The sequence below is a fragment of the Hermetia illucens genome, chromosome 3 (assembly GCF_905115235.1).
Source record: "Hermetia illucens chromosome 3, iHerIll2.2.curated.20191125, whole genome shotgun sequence".
Lineage (NCBI taxonomy): Eukaryota > Metazoa > Arthropoda > Insecta > Diptera > Stratiomyidae > Hermetia > Hermetia illucens.
In genome coordinates this window covers 41,858,935-41,884,405 of record NC_051851.1, presented here as the reverse complement: position 1 = coordinate 41,884,405, position 25,471 = coordinate 41,858,935, and the positions used below count along the sequence as shown (strand labels likewise).

At 43.1% G+C, this 25,471-nt stretch overlaps 1 protein-coding gene across 2 annotated transcripts in view; it reads right to left on the bottom strand.

The window, feature by feature from the left end:
* Positions 1 to 25,471, bottom strand: part of LOC119653214 — a 157,916-nt gene that overhangs the window by 44,610 nt on the left and 87,835 nt on the right. For both annotated transcript variants that reach the window (XR_005249657.1, XM_038057784.1), the window contains exons 5-6: positions 24,973 to 25,000; positions 24,809 to 24,893 (exon numbers count right to left, since the gene is read on the bottom strand). Coding sequence is in view for 1 of the 2 variants with exons in the window: in XM_038057784.1 (XP_037913712.1) it covers positions 24,809 to 24,893; positions 24,973 to 25,000 (113 nt within the window). In the remaining variant the exon portion in view is untranslated. The remainder of the gene's footprint in view (positions 1 to 24,808; positions 24,894 to 24,972; positions 25,001 to 25,471) is intronic.

The following is a 25,471-nucleotide window of genomic DNA, read 5'->3' as shown; positions in this document are numbered from 1 at the left end:
TTTCGAAATCCGATCCGTAACCAAACCCACAAATTTGTATTCAAGTCATTTCAAACTTTTACGCTAAGTGAACGGAAGTGAACGTACAGAATTTTTTAATAATGTAGCTTGTAGCTTTCAACTGATCACTATTTTATTATTAATTTTATTCTGGGGAAAATAAGGTTTTCTAAAGGCTTGTCAATTTGTACTGCTTTGTTCTTCTTCAAACCTTTTCTGCTCACTTGAAGATAGTCGACTATTAGAAGTACAGTTCCTTATCGACCGCAGAAACAAATGGTGGAAAATTTTACTCAATGTTGGACATGGAGAGGCATTTATGGATTATTCATGGTCTATTGAAGAGTGATTTAGACTAAAGGAATCGATGGAATATTGTAAGCCCGAATAACATAGACGATGCTGATCTAGTAAGGTAGGTATCAGTGGCCGCTCCGAGGAGTCCAGTTAGCCCATCGCTGCGCCGTTTTGATACCATAAGCTCCTTAGACCGCGACTGTTGTTTTGAGAGCAATGAGGCAGAGCTCTCCACCCTGCGGTCAAAAATCTCTGAGATCGCAGGTCCTCAAAGAATGGTTTACCTAGACTCCTACTAGAGCTTGGCAATCGCAAAGGAAGCACCCGAAGGCTTCCCCCTCTTTTCCACAGCTGCAGCAATGCGAGTTGTAGGGGATGCCGAGCCTGGCGGCATGACCCTCTATAGGCCAGTGCTCCGTGCAGGCCGCAGTAATCATGTATGCATTTGCACGCGTTTGGCACAGGAGCTCCTGTGTTATAAGTGGGCCAAATCGTCCTTGAGTTGGCATAGACGGTAAGCCTTCGTCGTCTGAGGTCCGCCCTTGACAGTCGCCAGCGGGACACAGACGGCACCCGCCCAAGAACTGCCAAGAGCAGAGGCCGCCTGTCAATCCGTCAGCCCGCTCATTCCCCTCTATGTTCCTATGACCGGGGACCGGGAACCCAGAGAAGGATGACCTTGAAAGTGCCGCCGCTGAGTACAAGGCATTAATGGCTGTCAGTCAGAATGGGTATGTTTCGCTTGGGGCTCTGATCATGTCCCACTAATCAACAGGCTTCCAATGTGGCCAGCACTTTGCTTGGAATACACTGGCGAAACCTGGGAGACCAAACGACTTGGATACATTGTACCGTGATACACTCGGCGATGCTGATATAATATCTAATGGTGTAAAAAAACGTTTCAATCCTAGAGTGCACCAAATGGTCTTAAGCCATGATTTGATATTTAAATCAGGAAAAAAGAAAATTTTTTTAGAATAGCAAAATCGCCTTATATAAGTCATCACCTGGTTGTGTTCCTCAGTGGAGCAGCACTTGAAGTATCTCATATTATTGGACGAAATCGCATATAGGAACACATTTTTATTTCCTCACACTTTCATAATATTTAGCCACTTGATACAACGCTCAAAGGCTTAAGTATCTATTTGCAACTTATCTTTTGTTCTCCATAGAATCTCACGTAATTTCATCCCTTTGAGCATTCTCTCCTTTATCACGTGAAAAAAGTGTGTTTAACAGACTTTACTTTACTGATTACGCTACATCTCTTTGTTCTCGAAACAAGGCTTCTGTTCTGGGCTTTTCATCCTTCCTTTGTGAAATCAAGGTTCGTTTTATTCGCATGCTGCTTGACCTCAATAATGCTGCTGCTCTTTTTAGTGTGCTAGCTCTTGTCTTGAGCCTAATGCATTTCAAGTATGTACGAGTGCAGAGTAAGTGTATGCATACGCAAATGTTTGCAACTGCTTGAGCATTGATGGCCCTGTAAGTTGTTGTTCGTGTGGATGTTTGTTTTCCTGAATTATTTCCTGTACTGCGGAAGGTCATAGGATATGGCCTTGCCTGCAGGAATCTGTCTAATTGAAATAATCAATATTTCTCAGGATAGGTTGTTAAAGTTGCACTCTGCGTTTATCATAGTAGTTGGTTACAGGATTTCCTCCCTTTTGTAATTAATTATAAACTGGAAAAGTTAGTTTAAAAGTTGCAAATGAAACACGAACTGCAATCACTAGAATAGCTTCATTAGATCAGATTTTACTGTCATAGTTTCGACCAGATAATGGCCTACATTTTGCGGCTATGAGAATTAGTGAAGATTTCTGATGAACTAGATAAGATTTCAAGGATCATGTATTAGGCCAATTCTGTGGTGTTTTAGAGCTCACACTTGGGTGCATACGGTTCCCTAGGACCAAGCAGAAGTAGTATGTACATGTACATACATGCACCTTATCGAACCACCCATTCTATTTCCATTTCACTGACTGCTTGCACATTACTTAGCAAGGAATGATTTTACCCCAGTCAGACACTAAAAGTAATAAGAATACAAAACTAATGCAAAACAACAAGAAAGGAAACAATTTAAAAGCCTGCGCAATAAATTTTCTCCTTTTTTGGAGTCAGATAACAGGCTTTTAACGAGTATTTTGAAAGATTGGAGGGAAAGAAGAAGAAAATACGGCATTCCCCCTTCATCTTATGTAATGCCTGGAATATTTCCGGATTTATTGCAGCCATTTATAATAAACATATAATATAATATCTGAATAGCTCAATAGTTAGAGCACTAGGTTGTCATACGAAAGGCCGCGGTTCAAATCTCGCTGGTGACAGTGGGATTTGTAACGTGACTTGACGTCGGATACCAGTCGACTCAGCTGTGAATGAGTACCTGAGTCAAATCAGGGTAATAATCTCGGTCGAGCGCAGTGCTGACCACATTGCCTCCTAGTGTACCATTACGGTTTTGAATGAAGTGTTGTAACACACTTCAAGGCCCTGATCCAATGTAGATTGTTGCGCCAACGATTATTATTATTTATAATAAACAGTTCATATATGTAGATATACCTATGTACACGTTACAGTAAAGGCGCGATTCTCCCGGGCCCGATGCTTTTTCGGGGGCTCTTATTGGAAATGTTAGTTGGCTTCCACTTCGGATTTTCTGAGTGATTTTCTCCCTGAGCAGATATTTTTTTTCTACAATGCTAACGTTATGTTGCCTACCGTTCCAAACCACATTTTTAAGACTGAATATATCTAGCGACCCTCTATTAGCTTCGATCAATTTGTCTAGGTTAGTATTTTTGGAATAGTCAGGAGTTAGTTTAACTTTGAAGCTTACTCTAGGCGCTTTGCGACCATTCAATAGCACGCTAGTATTTGGATAAGAGCGCTCCAACCGATTACCGCAAAGAGAGAGTAACTCTCAATTCCTTTCGGCTTGCCCTTTTGGTATTGTCACTTTCATCGAACAGAATCAAAGGCGAGCATGATGCGTTTGTATAAGCAGCTTATTTTTGACTCACCATCAGGTCTTATTTATATTTACAATCTGTCCATGCCAACAGAATTGAGTGTTTTGATTGATGCCAAAGTAAAGATCTGTATCCGATTCCTTATATTTTACTAACTCAAAAATTTCGCTTTGAGATTTCATATTCAATCAGTCGGCCGTCGCATAGACAGTACTCGCATATTATGTTACCAAAGTGTTGCGGCTCGCGAAGTGAGTTTGGTGATACTAAAAAAACAACAAAAACACACGACTGAGGATGAGCGCGCTCTAACCGGGGAGTCGTCCCGACGCGCAAGAAATGCCACAATACTGACCACAACGATATCACCACGTCCGAGTCTCACATGTCTTTGGAGAGTGACTCCGACATGGCTTGCGCTTCAAAGAGACGCTGGGGGACACACTGATGGCTACATCCAAGGTACTACAGGAAGCAGTTGCTTTCCAGAAACAAAACAAAGGGTTCGAAGAAGCCCTCCAGAAAAATAAATCGCCGGAGGACCTCATCCGAAGGCTCCAAGCAACTGTCATGTCAGTTGAAGCGTTCGGTGAAATCGATCGAGGCATCCGCAGCAGCGTTTTAAAATATAGAGCCCTCACAAGGAACACTCTCAACCGGCTACAACAACCAAAAATTTTCACATTCGAATTTTCCACGAAGTTGCTGCTTTACACTCATCAAAACCGAACACGGCATCACATCAGCCTTCTTCGACGAAACGAAAGGAGGGTAGTCAAAAAATGTCTTCACTCGCTGTCGCAGAAAGTTCAAAATTGATCGCGCAATGCCCAACAGTTACCTGCTTGAAAAATCAGGAAACACACCAGGATCTAACTTAATCCACAGGAGACTACTCGATGGCCGAAAAAATCCTCGTGGTGAACCAAAATAAATTCTTCACCTTCACCTTTCCTTTCCAAAAAACCACAAGCCTCATCCTCAGGAAATGGCTGCTGAATTGGAATCTCAGGGAGCCTCCAATACCATTAGTGTCAAACCCTTCGTAACGACATAGACGAAGACTAATAATGTAAAACTCAACCTGTGGCTGGTTCTGTTTGACATCTTAAGGATTAGATACGCTACACAAAGTTGATATGGCTTCCAGCGGATTGGGTGGGCACAATCACTCAGCTAACTATTGCAATTGCCCTGCCTTCGTCCCAGTTGAGGTATGAGAACAAATGCATAGAAAGGTCTGCCACCCCCCTCCGTCCTTCTCCCCCTCAAATTTCCCGATAAATTACATTAACGCATCCTCGCATCGGTATCCTGACTTCCAACAATGGACGTTAGATAACGAGTTAATATCAACTTCATTATCGGTCGACCTTGCAGGGGCGAGTTCGAACTTTTCCTGACACCAACACCAACCCAACGCTTGGTTATTATTGTTTTCGAGAAATTTCTGCCCTCACAAATTGTCTTACCTTGAAATCATTTTTATTTCCTTCCAAACCACGTCTTTCACGATCTTCTTTGCATCTGTACACTGCCCTCGACACCAGCAACCTTCAGCAATTCACTTCTTCTCCGCGTTCCAACCCGCACACTGTGCAAATTGTGTACCTTTTTAGTTGCTGCAGACCTAGACGCCCGACATCCGTCCTGGCTCAATGTACAGACGAACCAGTACGGGCCGCGCGTTCACCAATTCACACCCCAAGATCAAATTGTCCCACTTCAATCTAGCCCTCTCTACCTTCAACTAAAGGTTTGCCCAATCTACGTGCGCGGATTTTGTAATCGTAGCTGTTATCGGTTGTGATTTGTGACCGTAGATAGGAGTAATTATCAACCGTCTCAAAGTTGTAGTCTCCTATCTTTATTCTTCCCGTTTGACCAGTGCGGTTTGATGTTCTTGACTGGCTGCTTTTTGGTGCTGATGTTGTCTTGCCTTCATTGATGTTCAGCGCAAGATCTCGCGCCGCCTGCTCGATCTGGATGAAGGCAATTTGTACGTTTCAGGTCGTTCTTCCTGGGTCGTTCTTCTTCAGGTTACCGAATTTTCTCATGGCCGTGTACAGTTTTACTGCATAAACACCTCGTCAATAGTGAACTGAACCCTTTCATATACTAGGAGCTCAGAAAACTTGTCCTCGCATTGGGAAAGCTTCCCAACAATGCTCCATGTGTCCCCAAAACATCTTCCCGCACGAAGAGGTGAACACCCTTGCTGACGATTTCGTATAAGCGCACTGACGCACCTCCCCCACGACCAGTGTTTTGAAAACGACAAGTCAGCCCGAGCTACTTCTGTCAACAGCTCCCTGATCCCGACCTCGGCAAAAACATTCCCCCCATCCATTTCGATATTCCGAACAGTGCAGTGGCATCAATAGCCGCATCAAAAAATAAAAAAATCATTCGGGTTCGACAAACTACAGACCCCTGTCGTCCTCGAGAAATGCGCTTTGAGCTTTTCCGGCATCCTATTCTCAATTATCATGCCCCTAAAACGCCCATTTTCCCGCCGATTGGAAAATGTTCGCATTGTTCCGATTTTGAAGAAAACAAAAACCCACTGGATACCGATAGCTACAACTCAATTTCCGATTTCTAGTTTGCCAACCTACCGGTTAAGTTCAACCTTTTGACTTTGAAACCGCACGTTCTTCTCATTTTAAGGCGGAAGACCCCAACAATAGCCTGTCTTTCGATTTAGGGAAGGCTTCTGAATCCGTGTGGCAGTAAGGACTTGTCTTTAAGTTTTCCGGAATTTTAAACTTCCATCCGGACCTCCACAAAGTAATCCTTAGTTTCCTAGATGGGCAGAAAACCCAAGTTCGCATACAGTCACACCTAATGGCATGTCTCGCTGTCATCACACAAGGCTTGGTTCTTTGCTGCCACTCTTTTCTCTCTCAGGGGTCGTCAACGATCCTTAACTAGTCGCTTACGATACGGGGAGTGGCGTCCCCGACGTGCCCAAGCAAATAGTTCTGACCCCCTACTTGGCATAATACCTGTGTCCTAGGTAGTAGCCTCGAGAAAGTTTCTCGGTGAAGAGCGAACTGCTAATAACCGATACACACCGGGACACACTGGGAGTCCCCGGAGCCGTCGAAAACTCGGATATAGTGTAAATGGAGAGTGAGCTGGCTGCGTTTATATAGAGCACGAAAATGCGTCACTCGTCCCGGCGCCTGGTGAAGGACGCATCCAGGTCTGAAATACCCGACGACATATCGGGATGCACAGATGGAGAGGAAAACTCGCAAACTGATGCGGCATCTGCAACGGACACGGGAACCCAGACAGTACCACGCAGTGCTATAGTTGCGAAGCCACAGTGGAAACTGCCAAAACTAACCAAATGGTTTCGAATATAAGCCGAGTGGGAGGGCTGCTACTCTGGCGAAAGTTGAAGTGGAAAGCTTTATTAGGAAATGCGCGGCAGTTGCGAAGCGCATGCGGTCTCCAGAAAAACTTCAGCAAAGGGGTGAAAAACGGGCTGATGGAGCAGGAAGAGCTCCTGGACACAATTTCATATTATAAACGGACATGGAGAGTAAGAGAAAATCCGCGGGAAGCAATAACAACCGCGCCTCCCGATGAGAATACTACGAGTGCAAAACGGATCGCAAACAGCCCATTGCCGAGCGAACTGGGGAAAAAATGAAAGGGGGAAGGGCCATCTGAAGGAAACTTCACTCAGGTACCCACCAGGGCTCGAAAGAAGAAGACGAAGAAGGACAAGAGACAACAACACGCCCCGCCATCAGAAAAAAACTCTCTCTCTAAAATTAATGTGGACACGAAGGACGGAGCACTAAAAGAAAAGAGGGGAAGATAAAGGAAGAAAAGACCGCCAGCTCTTCTTAAAAGCTGATGGAAGGGAAGACTTTGCATAAGTCCTCAGTGAAATCCGTTACAAGATCAAACCCGAAGATAGCGAAGCAGAAGTGTCTTCCATTCGAAAAACGAAGAGTGGTGGAGTCCTAGTCGAATTAGGCCCGAGGACAACAAATAAAGTTACGTTCTGTGAAGCAGTCAATGAGGTTCTGAGAGAGAAAGCTTTGGTTTCCAGCCTGGAACCCACGTGCTCTCTAGAAAACCGAGACCTTGACTACCTCACAGAAAAGAACGAGGTAGAAGAGGCCATCAAACATGAATGTTCGGAGGTAACCAATGTCCGGATTGGTATCACATCTGCTGGCTCCCGAGGCCAAAAATTCACTAGGGTGGAAGTTGCCGAGTAATAGCTTCTAAACAGCGGGAAAGCAGAATTGGTTGGCTAGTGTGTAGGATACGAATCCGTGGCGCCCGAACCGAACCGCATGTTACAAATGTTTGGATTATGGGCAAACGTCTGCAGTCTGTCGGGGGCCTGACAGGGTTTGGTCGACGAGGTGAATAGGGACCCGTGGGGACTCGGCTACAAACTGGCAACCCGAGAAGTCGGGCTTTGCGGAAACACTGTTACTTTAACACTTAAAACCGAGCGGATGAACCGTATTCGACGGGTACTATTCCCTGCGCACACCGTGCGGGATGTTGACATCGGCGAGAAGAGCGCCGAAGACTGTCCATTTTTCTCTATAAAACAGTTGGAACAGGCAGTCCTCTCTGTGAAAAGCAAGGCGCTAGGATCCGATGGTATTCCAGCAGAGGTATACAAACTGGTATTCCAACACCGGCCAGGCCTACTGCTCGGGCATTGCCTGAAAGAGGGCATTTTCCCTTCTCGTTGGAAGGTGGCGAGACTTGCACTGATCAGCAAAGGGAAAGGCAACCCTGAATTGCCGTCTTCATACCGCCCACTTTGTATGCTTGACATTGCTGGAAAAGTGCTCGAAAACTACATCAGAAGTAGACTCGTTGAAGCGATACGCGCTGACGGAGACTTATCTCCACGGCAGCTCGGATTTAGAGCAGGGAGATCCACAGTAAATCCCCTCATGCAATTCGTGTATGCCGTTCGACGAGCGGAGGCACGTAGCGCCGAATTTGATGGATGGTACTCCTCGTAACGCTTGATGTCGAAAACGCCTTTAATTCGGTAAGATGGAAAGTTATTTTAGGCACAAAAAGCATTGTCTTTTTACGTGCCGAAACGCTCCCTGTTCTATGAAACGCTAGAGGGTCAGAGCAGGATGGTGGTCACGTGGTGGGTAGTGCTGAGATCTATGCTAGGGCCGGACTTTTGGAACGCCTCTTATAACAGTCTACTAAAACTCGATATGCCAGAAGAGTCGCGGCCGGTCGATTATGCAGATGATGTCGCTGCCCTTGCTGCTGAAAGCACTGTCTACCATGCGTAAAGAAGACTTGGCATATTGATGCGACGGGTAAGCAGATGGTTGCCTGTTCACGGTTTCAGCCTTACACTGGAAAAAAACCAAAGTAGTCACAGTGACTAAAAAGAAAATTCCGACCCTGCGAGTAAAAACCAGCGTTAAAGTACCTCGGGCTGACCCTTGACTCAAAGATGAGCGGACAAGACTGCAGCTGGAATTTCGGCGTTAAGTAGGATAATGACAAATATTGGGGGTCCTACGTCTAGCAGCCGACGTCTCCTGATGAGTTCAACCCAGTTTGTCCTGTCTCAACCGGTCGTGATAGTGATCGCGGGAGTGATCCCCGTTGCATTTCTTGCTAAGGAGCGTCAAACCATATACAAGCGCAAGGGATAGGAGCCAAGGGTATCCTAAACGAGTGGCGACTCTCTTGGCAAAATGAAACTAGAGGTAGATGGACTACACGGCTCATCGGCAACTTAGGTGCATGGCTGACTCGGAAGCATGGTGAGACTGACTATTTCCTTACCCAGTTCTTAGGTGGGCATGGAGGTTTTTAGTTTTACCTGCACAAGATTGGAAGCGCACGACCTCCGGATTGTGTGTTTTGCAATGGAGTTGTGGACGACGCCAATCACACAATTTCTTGTAAAAGGTTGGATGGGATTCGTCAACAGCCCAATTTAAACACAGGGCATCTCTCTCTAGCCAACATTGTCGAAGAGATGTTGAGGAGTGTTGACAGGTGAAGCTGTGTTGCCCATTATGTTCGGTTCCTTATCGTTGCAAAGAAGATAGAACTCGACCGGTGGAGGAGATGTACGGCAGGGGGTTTCTTGAATTGACAGTTCCCTTCCCCGTTGTTGAAAATAATTCCTAGATTTGAAGGCTCCGCAAGGCGGGAGGGTTTGGGAACTAGCCCGAAATAATGTGGTTCCAGGCTAGATCTCTAACGATGAGGAGGTGTTTAGTTGGTAGTCCAACACTCTCTGCGTAAGTGCATTCACCTACTCTATCCAAAAAAAAAAGAATATCATCATTAAAATTGTTTACAGGAGCCATATGTGTTACTTAAGTTTTTCTCTCTAATGTTATTATCGGAGGTTTGAAACCGAGAATGGATTCTTGTGTGTTCTGCGGAACAATTGTGACTGCTGAGGATATTACAGACCTCAATTTGTACATTTCTTAGACACTTGCAGCTGATATGGGGCTGCACCCATCATTGAAAAATTGTGAGAGCGAACTCTTCGATGGGATGGTCATTGGCCTAGATTGGCCTGAGAATCGAAGTCGGTCGGAAACAACCGAAACAATGATGGTTATATACGTTGGATGGTGACTGGAAAACATCTCGAATAAATAAGAAGAACAAGTCTATCATTATCTTGATTAAGAATGGATTTTTGTATGAACCATATAAATATACATATGTCTGTTTTGGATATGAGTATCTTTAAGTTGTACATTTCTCAAGATAGGGATCGCGATAGTGTGCAACTTAAAGTTTCGCATTGACAATTGGACATTGAAAAGAGCTTGAAGGAGAATTTCCATTAAATCCAATTTAAACCTCCATCAAACCCATCCTGCACAAAGATAAATTTTATTTTAATCGTGACTCGATTTGTTTTCGTAAAATCCGCATCATTTCGCTAAGCCTGTCAATTTGCTGATATCTTGAACAAAGCGATATTCAACGTCGAAATACGATTGTGGATTATTGACTTCCACGAAGCCCCTACTAACAAGTATATCTGCATTGGGAAAACGGAGCTTACATTTAGCATAAAAGACTCATCGAATACAAGATTATGTTTATGATGAAAATCCTTATTTGACTATTTGGCAATGCAGACTTTCTGCTGTTTCCCTCCTCCTTTCGAAGGATACGATACGAGGATAATGTGGAATCAGTGGAACGATTTTCCTTCGCTAAAGGAATAAATGCGTAAACCTAATTTTACTCAGTTGTTAATGCATATACAGTACAGCTCGGGTAGCAGCTTCTTGGATGGGTGCCTTTCGTGGTTCAAAGTCTTAAGAATATTGATTTCAATGTTTTTTTGAAGAATTTGGTGCAAATCTATTCGTATAAGCACTTCACGTATAAGCACCTTCCAGGCTTAAATGCCACCTAAGATCTGGTTCAGTGATTTTTATTTCTTTTAGGACCTCTCGGATTTTACTATGAATTTCGATGAAATTGCTTGTTTATTGACAGTAGTCAAGAGGGCACCTTTTGATTATTCATTTTATTCTTTCTACTCGGTGGTTTAAGGGGTTGTAGATTTTATACACCCAAAAACCAGATCTATTTTTGAAAATTTATTACAAAGCCTTTGAAGTAGATATTGATGTAATTCTCTTCGAATTCAGGTTATCAATTCATTAATTCAATCAGATAATTGGTAAAGAATGCGAAAAACTAAAAGGCTAATAACGGCGAAGATGAACGAGCACTTAAAACAAGCAAATTCTTAAGACAGCCTCATAATCTACCAGATATCCGATAACAAAAGGTCCAACGCCTATCTAGGTTTTTACAGGCTGTTTTGATTAAAAGGTTGTAGTAAGTACTTGGCGGTCAAAGGGTAGTATAGGTCCCAGGGCGAAGCGTGGATTGGTACCCACAATGGAGCATAAAACCTGGGAAACGCCTGCTGAACCAACACCAACAACTCTACTACCAAACCCTATCTCCACCTCCACGTGGTGATCGCTTGGAGTTCTTTCTTTATGAAAAACTCCAGGCGGAGAAGGATGAAGGCGAGTCTCCCGTGCCTAAAAACGGGACAAAATGTACCAACTGGTACTCAAGGTTGCGGGTTGGGTAGGGCTGACAGCCCTACACGGAAAACCGATGTTACGAAGCCACGAAAGGAACCTCGGACAGGATGGATCTTACAACGACGAACCCGCCAACGGCAACGGATTAACGATTTGCGCATTTTCTCATGGAACGTGCGCTCTTTGTACAGACCGAATGCTGCTGAGCAGCTAGCCGATACCCTGTCCCAATATAAGGCTGATATAACAGCGTTGCAAGAGATGCGATGGACAGGGACCGGTTTCCTGGAGAAGAGTCGCTACACCATATATTATAGCGGCCATTCCATATAAACCATGTGCTCGGAATACATTTCTTAGTCAGCCAAAAAATGAAACCTGCTGTTATCCGCTTTGAAAATATAAACGTTCACGCCCCTACCGAGGAAACTGCAGAGTCGGAGAAGGATACCTTTTACGAGGCAATTGAGCTGACCCTCGAAGCCTGTCCCAAGTATGATATCAAAATCATACTTAGAGATTTCAACAGTTAAGTAGGGACGGAGCCTAGGCGATACGTCGGCTCCCATAGCTTACATAAGGATACCAATGATAATGGATTGCGCATTTTCCAGTTAGCAGTATGACACGAAATGGTTGTTGGAAGTACCTGGTTTGCGCGGAAAGCGGTTCACAAACATACGTGGGCCTCTCCAGACGGGACCACCTTCAACCAAATGAAAACATATAGGGGGGTCAATATAGACTCGGACCACTATATCGTTGGCATGGTGCTCCGAGCACGAATTGCGACACCGCCTACAATCCCCTCTGACATTCAGGTGAGAGTGAGTACTGAAGCCATACACAACACAGCCCTTCGCAACACCTATAATGGATGCCGCAATATCCGCAGTCAACAGAGGTCCTGGAGATGAATCATCAACAATTGATCTTCACAACCACCTGAAGAACGTTATCATTGATACGGCGACAAAGATCTTTGGACCCAGTCGCAAGAAAAGTCTGAACGGCTGGTTCGACGATGAATGTAAGCTAGCAACGGAACGGAAGAATGCCGCATACCGAGTAATGTAGCATTCTTAAAGAACGCGGGCACGCGCAGAGACTTATCACGAACTCCGTCGAGCGGAAAAGTCACTTCACAGACGGAGAAAGGAAGCCTGGGAGAACCAGCAAGTCTGCGAACTAGAAAAGTACAGGGAACAACCGCACCGGGCGCGGAAGTTTTACCAACAAGTCAGCAGGATGAAGCCTTATACACCTCGATGCTCATCTTGCCGAGACAAAGAGAAAAATCTGGTTTCCGACAGAATGGGCATATTGGAGCGATGGGTAGAGTACTTTGATGAGCTACTGAATAACCAGAACATCGGTGAGTTGTAGGTCCGGCCAACTGAAGATGACGGACAAATACTGCCACCACCAAGTATAGGAGTCCGTGCAATTCATCGGCTAAATGCGATGGAATTACAGCCGAATTGGTTAAATATGGAGGCGACCAATTACATCAAGTGGTGCATCGACTTGTGCTCAAGGTATGGGACAGCGAATCACTGCCTGACGATTGGCAGTGAGGCATTATCTGTCTCATACATAAAAAGGGAGATATCACACAGTGCAGAAAATATAGAGGTATCACGTTGCAGAGTACCATCGATGAGATATTGTCCACTATCTTGCTAGGCCGGATAGCCCCATACGCCCAGAACATCATTGACCTATACCAAAGAGGCTTCACTCCAGGCAAATCGGCAACAGATCCGATTTTCTCTCTGCGGAAAACGATGGAAAAACTGTTGGAATATGGACAACAGTTGCACCATTTGTTCATCGACTTTAAAGCCGCCTATAATAGCGTAGCCAGGGTACACGGCCAAGAGAGAATTCGGTATCCCGACGAAATTGATAAGAATGACTAGGTTGACCCTGACCAATGTGCGATGAAAACAGCAGGATCACTCTCAAGACCGTTCAACATCAACAATGATCTACGACAAGGGGATGCCCTAGAGACGTACAAACTTCCTTCATCCATCGATCGAGCAGGCGGTGAGAGATCTTGGGCTGCACATAAAGGAAGGCAAAACAAAGTATATGGTGGCAACGTCAGCACCGAAAACCAACCAACCAACAACATCAAATTGCACTGGTCAAACAGGAAGAAGAAGAATAGGAGAATACACCTTTGAGACCGTTGAGAATTTCTCCTATCTAGGGTCAAAAATCACAACCGATAACAGCTATGATAATGAAATCCGTGAACGGTTTTTGTCAGCCAACAGAGTCTATTTCTGCTTACAAAACCTGTTCCGCTCGAAACGTCTCACCATAGGGTCAAAACTCTTACTGTACAAGACAATGATCTTGCTAGTTCTCATGTATTCCTCGGAAATTTTTGTTCTTAACAAGAAAAATTGCGAACTCTTGGCCGCGTTCGAGAGATGAATCCTCCGAAGAATTTTTGGCGGCCTACATGAAGATGGACGATTCCATAGCCTACACAATGACGAAATCTGTGAGCGATACCATGACCGTCCGTTTATGCATAAAATTCGGCTCAATAGCTTACGGTGGGCGAGTCACTTAATCCGTATGGATGAGGAGAATCCAGCCCGGAAAGTCTATAAGGGCAATATCTATGGTAGGAAAAGAAGACGAGGCAGACCATGCCTAAGATGGAGCGATGGCGACATCTCAGACTCTATTTCAGTAAAGATGCCCAACGGAAAGCATAAGATTCAATTGCATTCAATGCACAAGTAAATACATATATATGTTTTATAAATTTCTAAAAAATTGAAAATCTTCGCAAAATACGAAAGAAACAATCTGCTAAACCTCTTAGTGGAGCATAGCTATGCCCCTTATGTCGCTGAAAACATCCTTAATTTAATATTCCCTTATGTTGTTCTAAATTCAATTGGAAAACTCTCTAAAATTTCCATAAATATGAGAGTGGAGCGATTAAGGTGGCAAAAAGGAAATGCATTTTCGTTGTATGCTTCAATGTAAAAGTTTCGCATTTTCCATCCCAGCAATCATGTACATTTCGACAAGTCCTCGTAGAATATTCAGAAAAAAAATTCAAAAAGGACTATTGTCTCTGAATTGCGAGAAGAATCTTGACTCTGGGATTATACTTTATTGACGTAAACTCCACTTACTTTACAACGCAGGAGACGTCACCATTACCATTCAATTTTTTTTACGTACAATTCAATGCGGATTGCTACATCCTTGGCGAGTACGTTTTATATTTTATTCATACAATTTTCCCTGTTTTTAGAAGTCTCAATTATTTTATTGTGAGTTGTATTTTCGATTTTGTGGTGGAGTTCGCATTTCATTATTTACTGCAAATATTCCCACATCGTATTGATGACAATTCTCCGTAGGGGTTTGTAATGTGATAATAATATTAGAACCATTTTATTTAACAAGCAACAAAATGAAATTCACTCATGACAATTGCTGAAGGAAAGGAAGCATCTGGAAAAGGAAGTGGGTTGCAATTGGGTGTGACTATCGTCTTTCAGTTTACTTCCTTTAATTTTGCTTTGGAATGGCAAAGAGGAAGATTATATTTCTCTGTTTATTTGCGGATTTGCTTTTAAGGTTTCTATTCTTGTCTATTCTGGGTATCTACCTTGGTGAATTTTTTACAGAAAAATTGAAGTCTTGAGATATTTTAATGTTCCTGACTTTGTCGCACATACGTTCCAGATTTTGTACGTTCACCTGGCTTTTATTATGGCTTTATATTAAATATAGAATAGAATAAAGCTATATATTTTGCGGGTTGGGGAAGCGGATGGGATACTTCTGAGCTTTGCTCTCATAGCAAGACAAATTACCCGAAATTATCTTGAAGGTTTTCTTTTACGTCAACTTTGCAAAATGGAAACCTGTTCGGGAGTGGGAAGGGGAAGTATATTATTGACTCAAAAATGTTATAAATAGATGAACTAGAGTCACACCGCGATGATAAATTTATTAATCAAAAGGCAAGCTCTGCCAACAACTAACTGGCATATATAACGCAGAAAAATGATTTTGGCAACAATGTGACACAGAGGTTCTAACTTCGCGATATTCCCTATGAAATAATATACTGAGTCGTTCTTTACCTTACTTGACATCTCCAAGTTGTTGTAGTTCCCATAATATTGTCAGCTGCAGGTATTGTACATAAATCCTTCACGGCTTCCCTTGATATTCGGGGACTCCCACACAGTCTGATCGATGTTGCGGGGAGGTCTGGATGGATTCTCCCATTGACCCGGCTACTACCATCAGCGTCCCTCTATAATTTAAGTGGGTAGGATCGTCCGGGCCGAAATGCATGGCAGGCAAGAATTAGGCAAAATCCGGAATCTGCTGAGATTGTGACAATCCGGAAATAATAATAATAATCGTTGACGCAACATTCCATATTGGATCAGGGCCTTGAAGTGTATTAGAGCGCTTCATTCAAGTAAATGGAAAACATGAAACCTTTTATACCTGAAACATCTAATTTTCGGTTTCCCGACTTGTTTTTAAGGTTTTGTGTAAACACAAAACCTTATTAAAATCGGTTTGCTGTCTGTCTGTCTGTCCGTCTGTCTGTCTGTCTGTCTGTCCGTCACACGCATTTTTCTCGGAGACGGTTATAGCGATTGACACCAAATTTGGTAGAAAGGTGGGAACTGTGAACGCATACAGTGAATTACATCCTTTTACGTCGAATTTAAGGTCCCCATACATGCAAAAGGGGGGTGTAAAATTTTTTTTCATCAAATATAGTCATGTGGGGTATAAAAAAAAATGTCTCGATTAGCACTTTTCAAAGCCGATCTTAGTTTTGACATTCGTTGGAAGTGTGGGGAGCGCGGGGGGTTGAAAGTGATCACTTCTTTAAGGGGGTCATTCTCAGAAACTACCAAATGGAACAATCTGAAAAAAATCAGGAGGCTGCCACTATATGGTGCCTGGGCTCCGAAATACCTTCCATGCCGATATCTGTTTAAATAAAGTTAATAATAGTATATTACTACAATTTTTTGTAATTGGCTAGAAATCCCCTTTAAGTTCATCCTAGTTCCATGAAATTTTGCAGTGATATAGGCTATAATATAGAGCATGATCTTATCTTGGTGGAAATCGCAATATTACTAACAAAGTTATAATACCTCAAATTTGTTGCTTCTTTGAAAGTTGAAGACTATGAATGTCAATATCACCCGAAAGTGGATACTCTCACATAGTATATGGATATATTACGTGCTACGTACTAAGAAATACACAAAACCTTTCGTACCTGAAGCGTCCAGCTTCCGGTTTCCCGACTTGTTTTTATAATAGGTAGAAAGCTTCAAAAGCTACCTTTGGCTTCTGCCACATGATTATGTGGGACTCTTATGCCTTATGCCCCTCTTATGACCTCCTTCTCCATCCTCTCTCCCCGCGGCACTGCCATATGGTACTATGTAGCGGGTCTGGAATATTTAGCTGTTATTCGTGATCCTGATCATCTCCCTCTTATTCTTCCTTCTAAACTTCTCCTAACGTAGCATTCCGTGGATATTCTTTCTCCACCTCAATCGAACTCAACGTATTCTTCACTATGTTTTCTACTGATAAGTTGCCTACCGGTTCCATTTCCATTCTATATGATGCGAACCTTAGGCAATAAAAGAGTACATGCTCTGCATCCTCATTACGTACTTGTATATCGGACAGTTTGGAGAATCATCATCGCCAAATTGGTGGAGGCATCCTCGGTAACCATCATGTCCGCCTAGGAACTCTGTCAAATCATTGCTCACGTTACCATGCCTCCGTTAGTCCAGCTTTCAGCATTCGGTATCAACTTATGAGTCCAGTGTCCTTTCTTGCTCTCGTTCCCTCGTTTCTGCCATTTTACCTGTGATAGATCTCCTACCGACTGTCATAAAACCGCGTTAGGTTCATCAGCTTCGCAAATCCGTAGGGCTTCGATCGCCAAGATATCTATAGGCATTATCGCAGTTATTATATCCGCTGCGTCGTCGGATATCGTTCGGTAAGCGCGGGACGATAAGCCGCTGCTATCCTTCTTCTATTGTTAATATTACCTAGTACAGCTGCCCTCAAAGGTGCCTCATACAATAACACCGAAGCAACCACTCTTGAAATGTATATCCTGTAACATTCTTGCCATCAACGAGCTGATGTTAGACGCCTTTATAGCTGCAAATTGCTAATGTTGCTTGAAGTTCAACTTCTGATCGAAAATCACCCCGAGATATTTGAGAGCAGGCTGGGATTGTCTAATTTCGTCTCCCACTTTAATCTTGATAGACGTATTCTTCCTGCGCTTAGTGATCAGGACTAATTCTCTTTTGTGTTTTGCGAGTGATGCTCCAGCATTTTCAAACCACGACAAAAAAATAACTGCCATATTGCTTCGTTGGCGTATATTTCGACGTCGTCAATGTGGCTTGCTACGATTGTAATTCCGATGTCATCTGCAAGTCCAATGGAGGTGACACCGTCGGGGAGACACAACTTTAGCTGGCACTTCATTATACATTATATATTATATTCCACAATAAAGGGCCGAGGGTTGATCCTTGAGGTACACCACAGATTGTTCGATATTCTCTATTAGAAACTCGAAAACAATACTTATAAGATACGTCGCCGCACCAAGCCTGGAAAGTGCCTCTATGATTTGTTTCCACCTTGCTGAGTCAAAGACATTTTTTACAGCCTTACGTTGTCTGAATGTGAAGACTTGTAAGTCAATCTTGTTCTGGAAGCAAGAAGACGAAGTCCGAAGGTGATTATGGGAATCGCGAGTGAGGGTGCAAAGAGACTCAGGAAAGGGCGCACAGTATATTAGAAGCATTTGCCCAGTTACATACGCTAGTGGGCAACGAAGGTGAATAAACACTTATCGAAAAAGGGGGTTTGGTTGGCTGGCGTACATTATATTCTTGCAAGTTAGTTAGGGCTTCACGTACGGTGACCATCAGGCAATCAGCTTTGAACTATGGGGGCAGACATGATACCGCAAGGATATCTGCACCCCGAAAGCTAAAAACGAAAAGGGTGTCAGAAAGGTGGTTAGCAAAGGCGATGGATGGGCAAAAAGATAGGAAGGCTGGGCTAAACCAACCTAACAAGGCAAGCACCACCACGATGGAGCTCTCAATACAACGCAATGCATCGTTAAAAAATCGAACGAATCGGTCCCTAGGAGATGCTTATTCCCCAATGGAAAATCCAACTACTGGTAGAATAGTGAACTGACTAGCCTTTGATCGACTTGCCACCGAGCTAGACGAAGTGTTCCGAAGGCAGGAGGTAGGCTCGACCAGGACCATAAATTGCATGCCTCCGCAAGTCCGCAAGAACCTCGCATTTCACGTTCCACCCTCATGTCGATAGTGTATTTTGAAAATTTTCACCTCCTTACCAAAAAACAAGTCGGGAAACCGGAAGCTGGACTCTTCAGGTACGAAAGGTTTCGTGTATTTCTTAGGACGTAGCACGTAATATATCCATATATTATGTGAGAGTATCCACTTTCGGGTGATATTGATATTCATAGTCTTCAATTTTCAAAGAAGCAACAACTTTCACGTGTTATAACTTTGTTAGTGATAGTGCGATTTCCACCAAACTTGGTAAGATCATGCTCCATATTATAGCCTACATCATAGGTGCTAAGATGAATTAGAGGGGGCGGGGGTTTACAACCAATTACAAAAAAATTTAGTAATATACTATTATTTACTTTATATGAACAGATATTGGTATGGAAGGTATTTCGAGGCCCAGGTAGCATATAGTGGCAGCCTCCTGATTTTTCCCAGATTTGTCGGTTTGGTAGTTTCTGAGAATGACCCCCTTAAAGAAATGATCACTTTCAACCCCCTGCACTGCAACAAATGTCAAAACTTTCGAAAAGTACTAATCAAGACCTTTAATTTGATACCTCATTTGACTATATTTGCTGAAAAAAATTTTACACCCTCCTTTTGCATGTATGGGGAGCCCCTCTTAAATTCAACATAAAAGGATGTAACTCACTGTATGTGTCAGCGTTCACAGTTCCCACCTTCTCCGAGGAAAATGCGTGTGACGGACAGACACATAGGTTCAAGCATACCATCAAGGAGTAGTTGGGGAGACGGCACGGTGAGATTATCTTACCCAGTTTCTCACGGGGCATAGCCAGTACCTGTGCAGATTTAAACTGGGTACCTCAGCCGATTTTTCAAACTGTAATGGAATTCCAGAGGACTCAGAGCACGTATTTTTCTCCTGTACAAGATTAGTGGAAGAAAGGAAGAACCTATAGAAGACTCTAGACGAGGTGTTGAAACCAGGGAATCTGGTGCGAAGAATGCTAGTATGTCAAGAAGACTGGGATGGAATCAACACCATGGTCGCATCTGTCACGGGAAAACTGCAAAAGGCAGAGGAGCCGAGAAAAACGCGGTTCCGTACGCTGCGTAGAGACTAAGGGTGATCAATCTAAAGTGATATAATACCGCCCGTGCTGTAATACCATATGGTTGTTCCATCGGTTAGGGGGAGTCGAGGGAGTCCAGGCCAGTGCCTGTTGAAGATTTCCACCTCCTCCAAAAGAAAAAAAAAACAGACAGAGGGACAGGCGGAAATTGAATCGATTGTTTCGCACAAAACCTTAAAAACACAAACAGGCAGTACAAGAAACCTGGGCTGGCCGTTCAAAACGGGGAAGCATATATAGTACGAACATCGATTAACGCAGCGAAACCCAAGGGGAACAAAAACAATGGGTGGCGTGTGGTTACCAACAAAGAGATCAGAGACCATTGTTATCTCTAGCAAGCCCAATCTGTCCTACTTGGATATACTCCAAAAAAGTCAAACCTAATCCCGACACAAAACACCTGAGCGGAAATGTGAACAGAATCCGCAGAACACAGAAAGGGGATGTCATCTTCGAACTCAAAAGATCTAGCGTCGGACAAAAAGTTTTTTCGCACTCAAGGTAAAAATTCCATTGCTGAGAATACCTCAGTGCATGTCCAAAAACAAATAGTGTAAGGATCTCAATGAAGTGACATCAAAGGGAGAGATCGCCACTGCCTTCAAGGAACAATTCAAGTTGGAAGAACTTGCGGAGGAGCCTATTGTGAGTTTAGGAAAAGCATGTGGCGGCACTGAAACAGTCACAATGCAGTGGCGCCATCACCTTTTGATGGAAGGGTGTCAAGTGTCTCTGGACACCGTAATTAATGTCAAGCTGTGAGACGAGGACACGTGACGTGTTAAACTCAAGTCATTCTTAATGCGAAAAACAAGAGGATATATATGAGAGAGGCTAGCGCAGCTGAGGCTTCCTGAAATATGCAGTTTTGCTTAAGCTGTTCCAGGCTAGACGCACCAGGAGGTGTTTAAGAAAGTAGTCTGTCTGAGATAGGAGTCTAGCAATTTGGCGTGAATGTATTTGACCTGAGTGAGAAGAGTTGCACAACCGATATAAAAAGTGAGGAAAGAACCGCAAAAGCCTTCTCTGGAAGTAAAACTGAATACTCCAAGAGACTTTGCAAACAAGTAGACCCCGACCCATGAAAGATATATATAAGGCAGCCATGGCGTCCATCAAGGATAAACGCTCAACATCGATAACCAACCCGCGAAGTAAATTATCAAAAATAAAACACCAGGTTTAGACTGTATTACGAATAAAACTCTGTTAGTGGCCGTCAAAACAGTTCCACAGTGGTTGGCTGAAAGATTTATGACTTTGCTTCAAAAAAAGGATTCTCCCGGAGAAGTGGAAGTAACATCAATTTGAGCTAATCTCCAAGCCGAATACATCTTTGGGCGATCCTTTATTTTGAAAGCCTTCATGAATATTCCACGGCATCTTCAAAATTTTCGAACGGGTCACCTACAATATTCTGGTATCAGTCATAGAAAGGGAGGGTGATCTCTCAAATAAGCAGTATGGATTTCGAGTGATAAGATCTACCATTAATGTGATCAGTACGATGATGAAAATTGCGGAGGAGGCAATGAAGGCCAAATCAATACTACTATAAATAATTGAGTGTTCAGTCAAATTAGTCGCTCTCAAATATCTGGTGCACATGATTATGGCATTCCTCCGGGAGAGGCTATTATGTTGCGATTCGGACGATGGACCTAAGACGTAAAGAACAACTTGCGGGGTTGACAAGGATCGGTTTTCAGTCCTGTCCTGTGGAAAATAATGTATGCCCAAAGTGTTCACCATTGACTTCGTAGTGGTCATCATGGTAACTATCGTGGCACAAGATATTAGGGAGATTGAGGTCCTTACAAACAAAGCAATTTTTTAGTCAGATATTGGCTAGAAGACGCTGGTTTGGCACTCCCAGAACATAAAACTGAAATAGTTTTGATCGCCTTTGCCTGGTGTAGTACACCCCGATGAAAGCGAACGTCGATCAAGATCAGAATTGGAAAACACATCATAGATTCGCAACCAATGCTTAAATACCTACGAATCATGACTGACCAAAAACTATTATAGAATTCAAGCCGCATCTCGAGAATTCAGCAGCAAATGCTTTCCGGAATTGCTACTTTGTTGACAAAAATGCTACTAGGTGGCCTTAGACAAAGCCGCTGGCTGCTCATTTAGAAAGTTGTCAGCTCCATCCTGCTGTATGCATCCTCAGTTAGGGCATAGGTATTGGCAGTCCCGCGGAGTAAGCGAAGGAGAAAGAGGTGGTACCAGTAAATGAAAGCCCAACTGTATACCAGGAGACAGCGGCAGCTTTTGAACCTTTCCACCTTCCAATTGGAAAATTGGTGATGGTTTTAGTTGATGAAAGTTTCTCGCTCTGGCATATCTGGGGCAGCATTCTATTTGAGGCTTACAGATTTTGCAGTCTAGATCACCTTACTCAAACGGATTTATTGATCTGCCGACCGCAGCCTATTGAGTCGGATTTAATTTGCAACCGAACAATTTTGTTTCGCTAATAGACTTCCACGTTATATTAGCTCAAGCAGGCATCAGACATCAAAAAAGCATCAGTTCATAAACTTAACTCTTTTGTATACTGAACTAATCTTACCGGTTATAATGTTGTGACGAAAATCACTTTCGGGAAATAATGTGCACTGTCAATATAAATCGCAGTAATAACAAATAGCCAGGATACCAAATTTGTACAAAAGTAGGGCAAATATTTAGTTAAGATAATTGTTAATAAATGGCTCTTCTTCAACTCTTCGGAGAGGTCTTGGATTTACGGCATTTCCATATGAGTGGAAACAGCAGATTAGTAGCCCAGCGGTTTTACTCTGTTTTTTTGCTTGTAGGAACAGTCCGTATCCGTATGTTACGTTGACTAACCATTTCATCCACAAGAGGAGGAACTTTACCAGATGTGATACGGGTAAGAACCGAACCGAGAAAGTGTCCCTTTCACCTCTTCAGCGGTTCGTGATCTTGAATGAGGAATCGACCGTTGCACCATCTCGTAGTTCGAGCCCGTCACGACCACCATCACTCGCAGATGTTAATAAAACCTTTAAACCCTTCCGTGTGTCGATCCGTTTCCACGATTCCGCAGTCCGTCAGATTTTATAATGCTCCTTCGGGATGTCGCCAACGAAGTGCTAAGCACCCGAGAAAAGAACGTGTTTGATTGCGGCCCAATGCTGGGCGGGTTATTCAGTATGGCTGTCATCCAAGCAGTAAGATAGTTCCTCCATTGTCGAGCGACAGCTCTGCAACCCTGCGAGAAGTGGCGGACGCAACATGCAAGCGACCATCAGATAGTGATCGCTTCCAAGGCCGATGTCAGTGCCTCTTGCGTTATGCACATCCTGAATCTATCGCTGATCGGGAAGTGCTGAGTCTAATTGCTGACCTTATTGGAGGTATTCGACCACATTCAGACCACCTATCATGACCAGAATGTCAGCTTTAGGAAACCTGCCTTGAACTGCTTCGCTCGTAGAAAGCATCCTTCTCCACTACATGGGAAGACTCTATTAGTGCGTAGTGCTTTTCTATTGTGATGCTATTCTGGACTGGAATCTAGCAGTTAGAAGTCTGTCAGAAACAAGCTTCCACGTCAAGAGGGCGAGCCTTGCGGTAGGCATTAAAGGTAACCCGACACCGGGTACGCGTCTTCTACCAGTTGGCTTTCCAGAGTACAAAAGATAAGTTTAGCAAGAGGGAGAGGAGTACTGTTCAGAGTCCCCCCATCTTACTGCGCTTAGGTTCTGAAGTTAGCTTATATCGTTGGAATTCCCGGTCAAGTTGGAGAAAGCGGGCAGTCTGAGGACACTCGCTACCGTTGTCGAGGAGCGTGAGCATATTCTAGAAACCAATCATAGTTCGTTTTCGATAGTCAAAGGTCGTAGCCATGATACAGTCCCTATCCGAGGCGTTGTTGACGTTTCGATAGCAGGAAAATTCCATAATTTGTAGGTTACTAGTCCACAAATTTCTACCCTCTTTTTTCGCCTCCTACGAAAAGCAGGGAAGACTTTGAGTATATTCTTTAGTCCCAGCTCCCAGGGCTTGCTGGTTTCATTGTCATACATTTTCCTGCAATTCTGCATCCTATTTCAAACTTGCGTGAAACTTTATTCATTAATAAATTAATTAAAATTTAATTTCATTTTTAAGTGTATAAAAAAATATAATTTATATAACGGCAATAACTTATAATACAAATATCTGCTTAGTAAATTGACCTAAATACCTCCTGGTTGGAAACTTGCACCAAATTGTGAAGAGGGGTTTATAATGAAAATAGTAATTTTTGAGTTTCTTGAGAGAGTTTCATCTAAAATTGCAACGGAAAAGTTTGATGTGCTATCGTCTCTCTCAATTCTTCGTAGCATAAATCGAATTTAAATTTATTTCCCCGGTACAATGGGAAACTGTGAAACCTACAGTCGTAGAGGAGTTTCCTTTCTCCCTCTGGCTTGTTCAGTTTAAAGAATCCGAGAAACTTTCAATAGAAGACACAAATTGAGAAAGTTGAAAAACAAGATCTAATAAATATTGGAGAAGTCAATTATATTATTTCAAAAATAAATTACTTCCTCCTTCATGTGGTTCACCGTAAATCCAAAGAATTTAAGGTTTATGGACCACACAATCTGGCCAGAGAAGTAGGAGGATGTACGTATCATTTATAATCGCTACCAGGAAAATGTATCATTTCCGTAGCATAGAGCGAAACTGGTCCAAGGTTGAAGAAATACCAACTCGACCTATATAGCATAATACAAAGTCCCTCATCCATTACAATGATTGGGGTGGCGATTGTCTTTAGATCGTTGGCGAAGGCAAAGCGTAGGTCAATTGTACAATCCCTCCTATGTGCATGAGTGCAGATATTCTAGCATAATATAGCATGATAAAGTTTAGTCCCATGAATGGGGAAGGATATTGAAAAAGATACTTACGTCTTATTCGTACCAAAGGTCTACGTAGGACGTTCATAAGATGCGGTTTATCCACTACCAGTTCGATTTGTGGTGGCGGCGGCAGCTGAATGGGATGAAAGAAAAGAGAGCTTGATTTTGACAAGACGTCCTCGAATCAATTTGTCTGCGTTAGAATATCTTACCGTTTTCGTTATGGCATTGATCCACTCACTGAAACGAAAAGACAACGAGAAATATGCTTAGGAGAATTGTCAACATTAATAGTATTTACCATAGCCATTAAGTGGGGTTGATATGATGTCAAATAAAGAGGGGGTGGGATATTTGAAAGAAGTTGGGTTTCAGACACATGACACGTTCCATAAAATTGTGAATATTTTATTATAATTAGAGGCTGGAATTATGCGCGTAATTTACATTCGTTTCCGTGGTGATATATAATTGGACTGATACAAGCTTTCACAGCCCCTCCAAGCTTATCCCTGACTGAATTACTTCGGCTTAATTCTACCCAAACTTCATCAGTCACATTAAAATTTGATCTTTCAAATAAACTCGTTAGCATCCTTCCTCCTTTGCCATTTGCCAGGTGCGTTTACGGAAATTACCCTTCTCTCTCCACTAGAAAGGAAAAAATCCCCAACGAGGTTAACTTAATTTATCTGCGGAAACATGATGTTG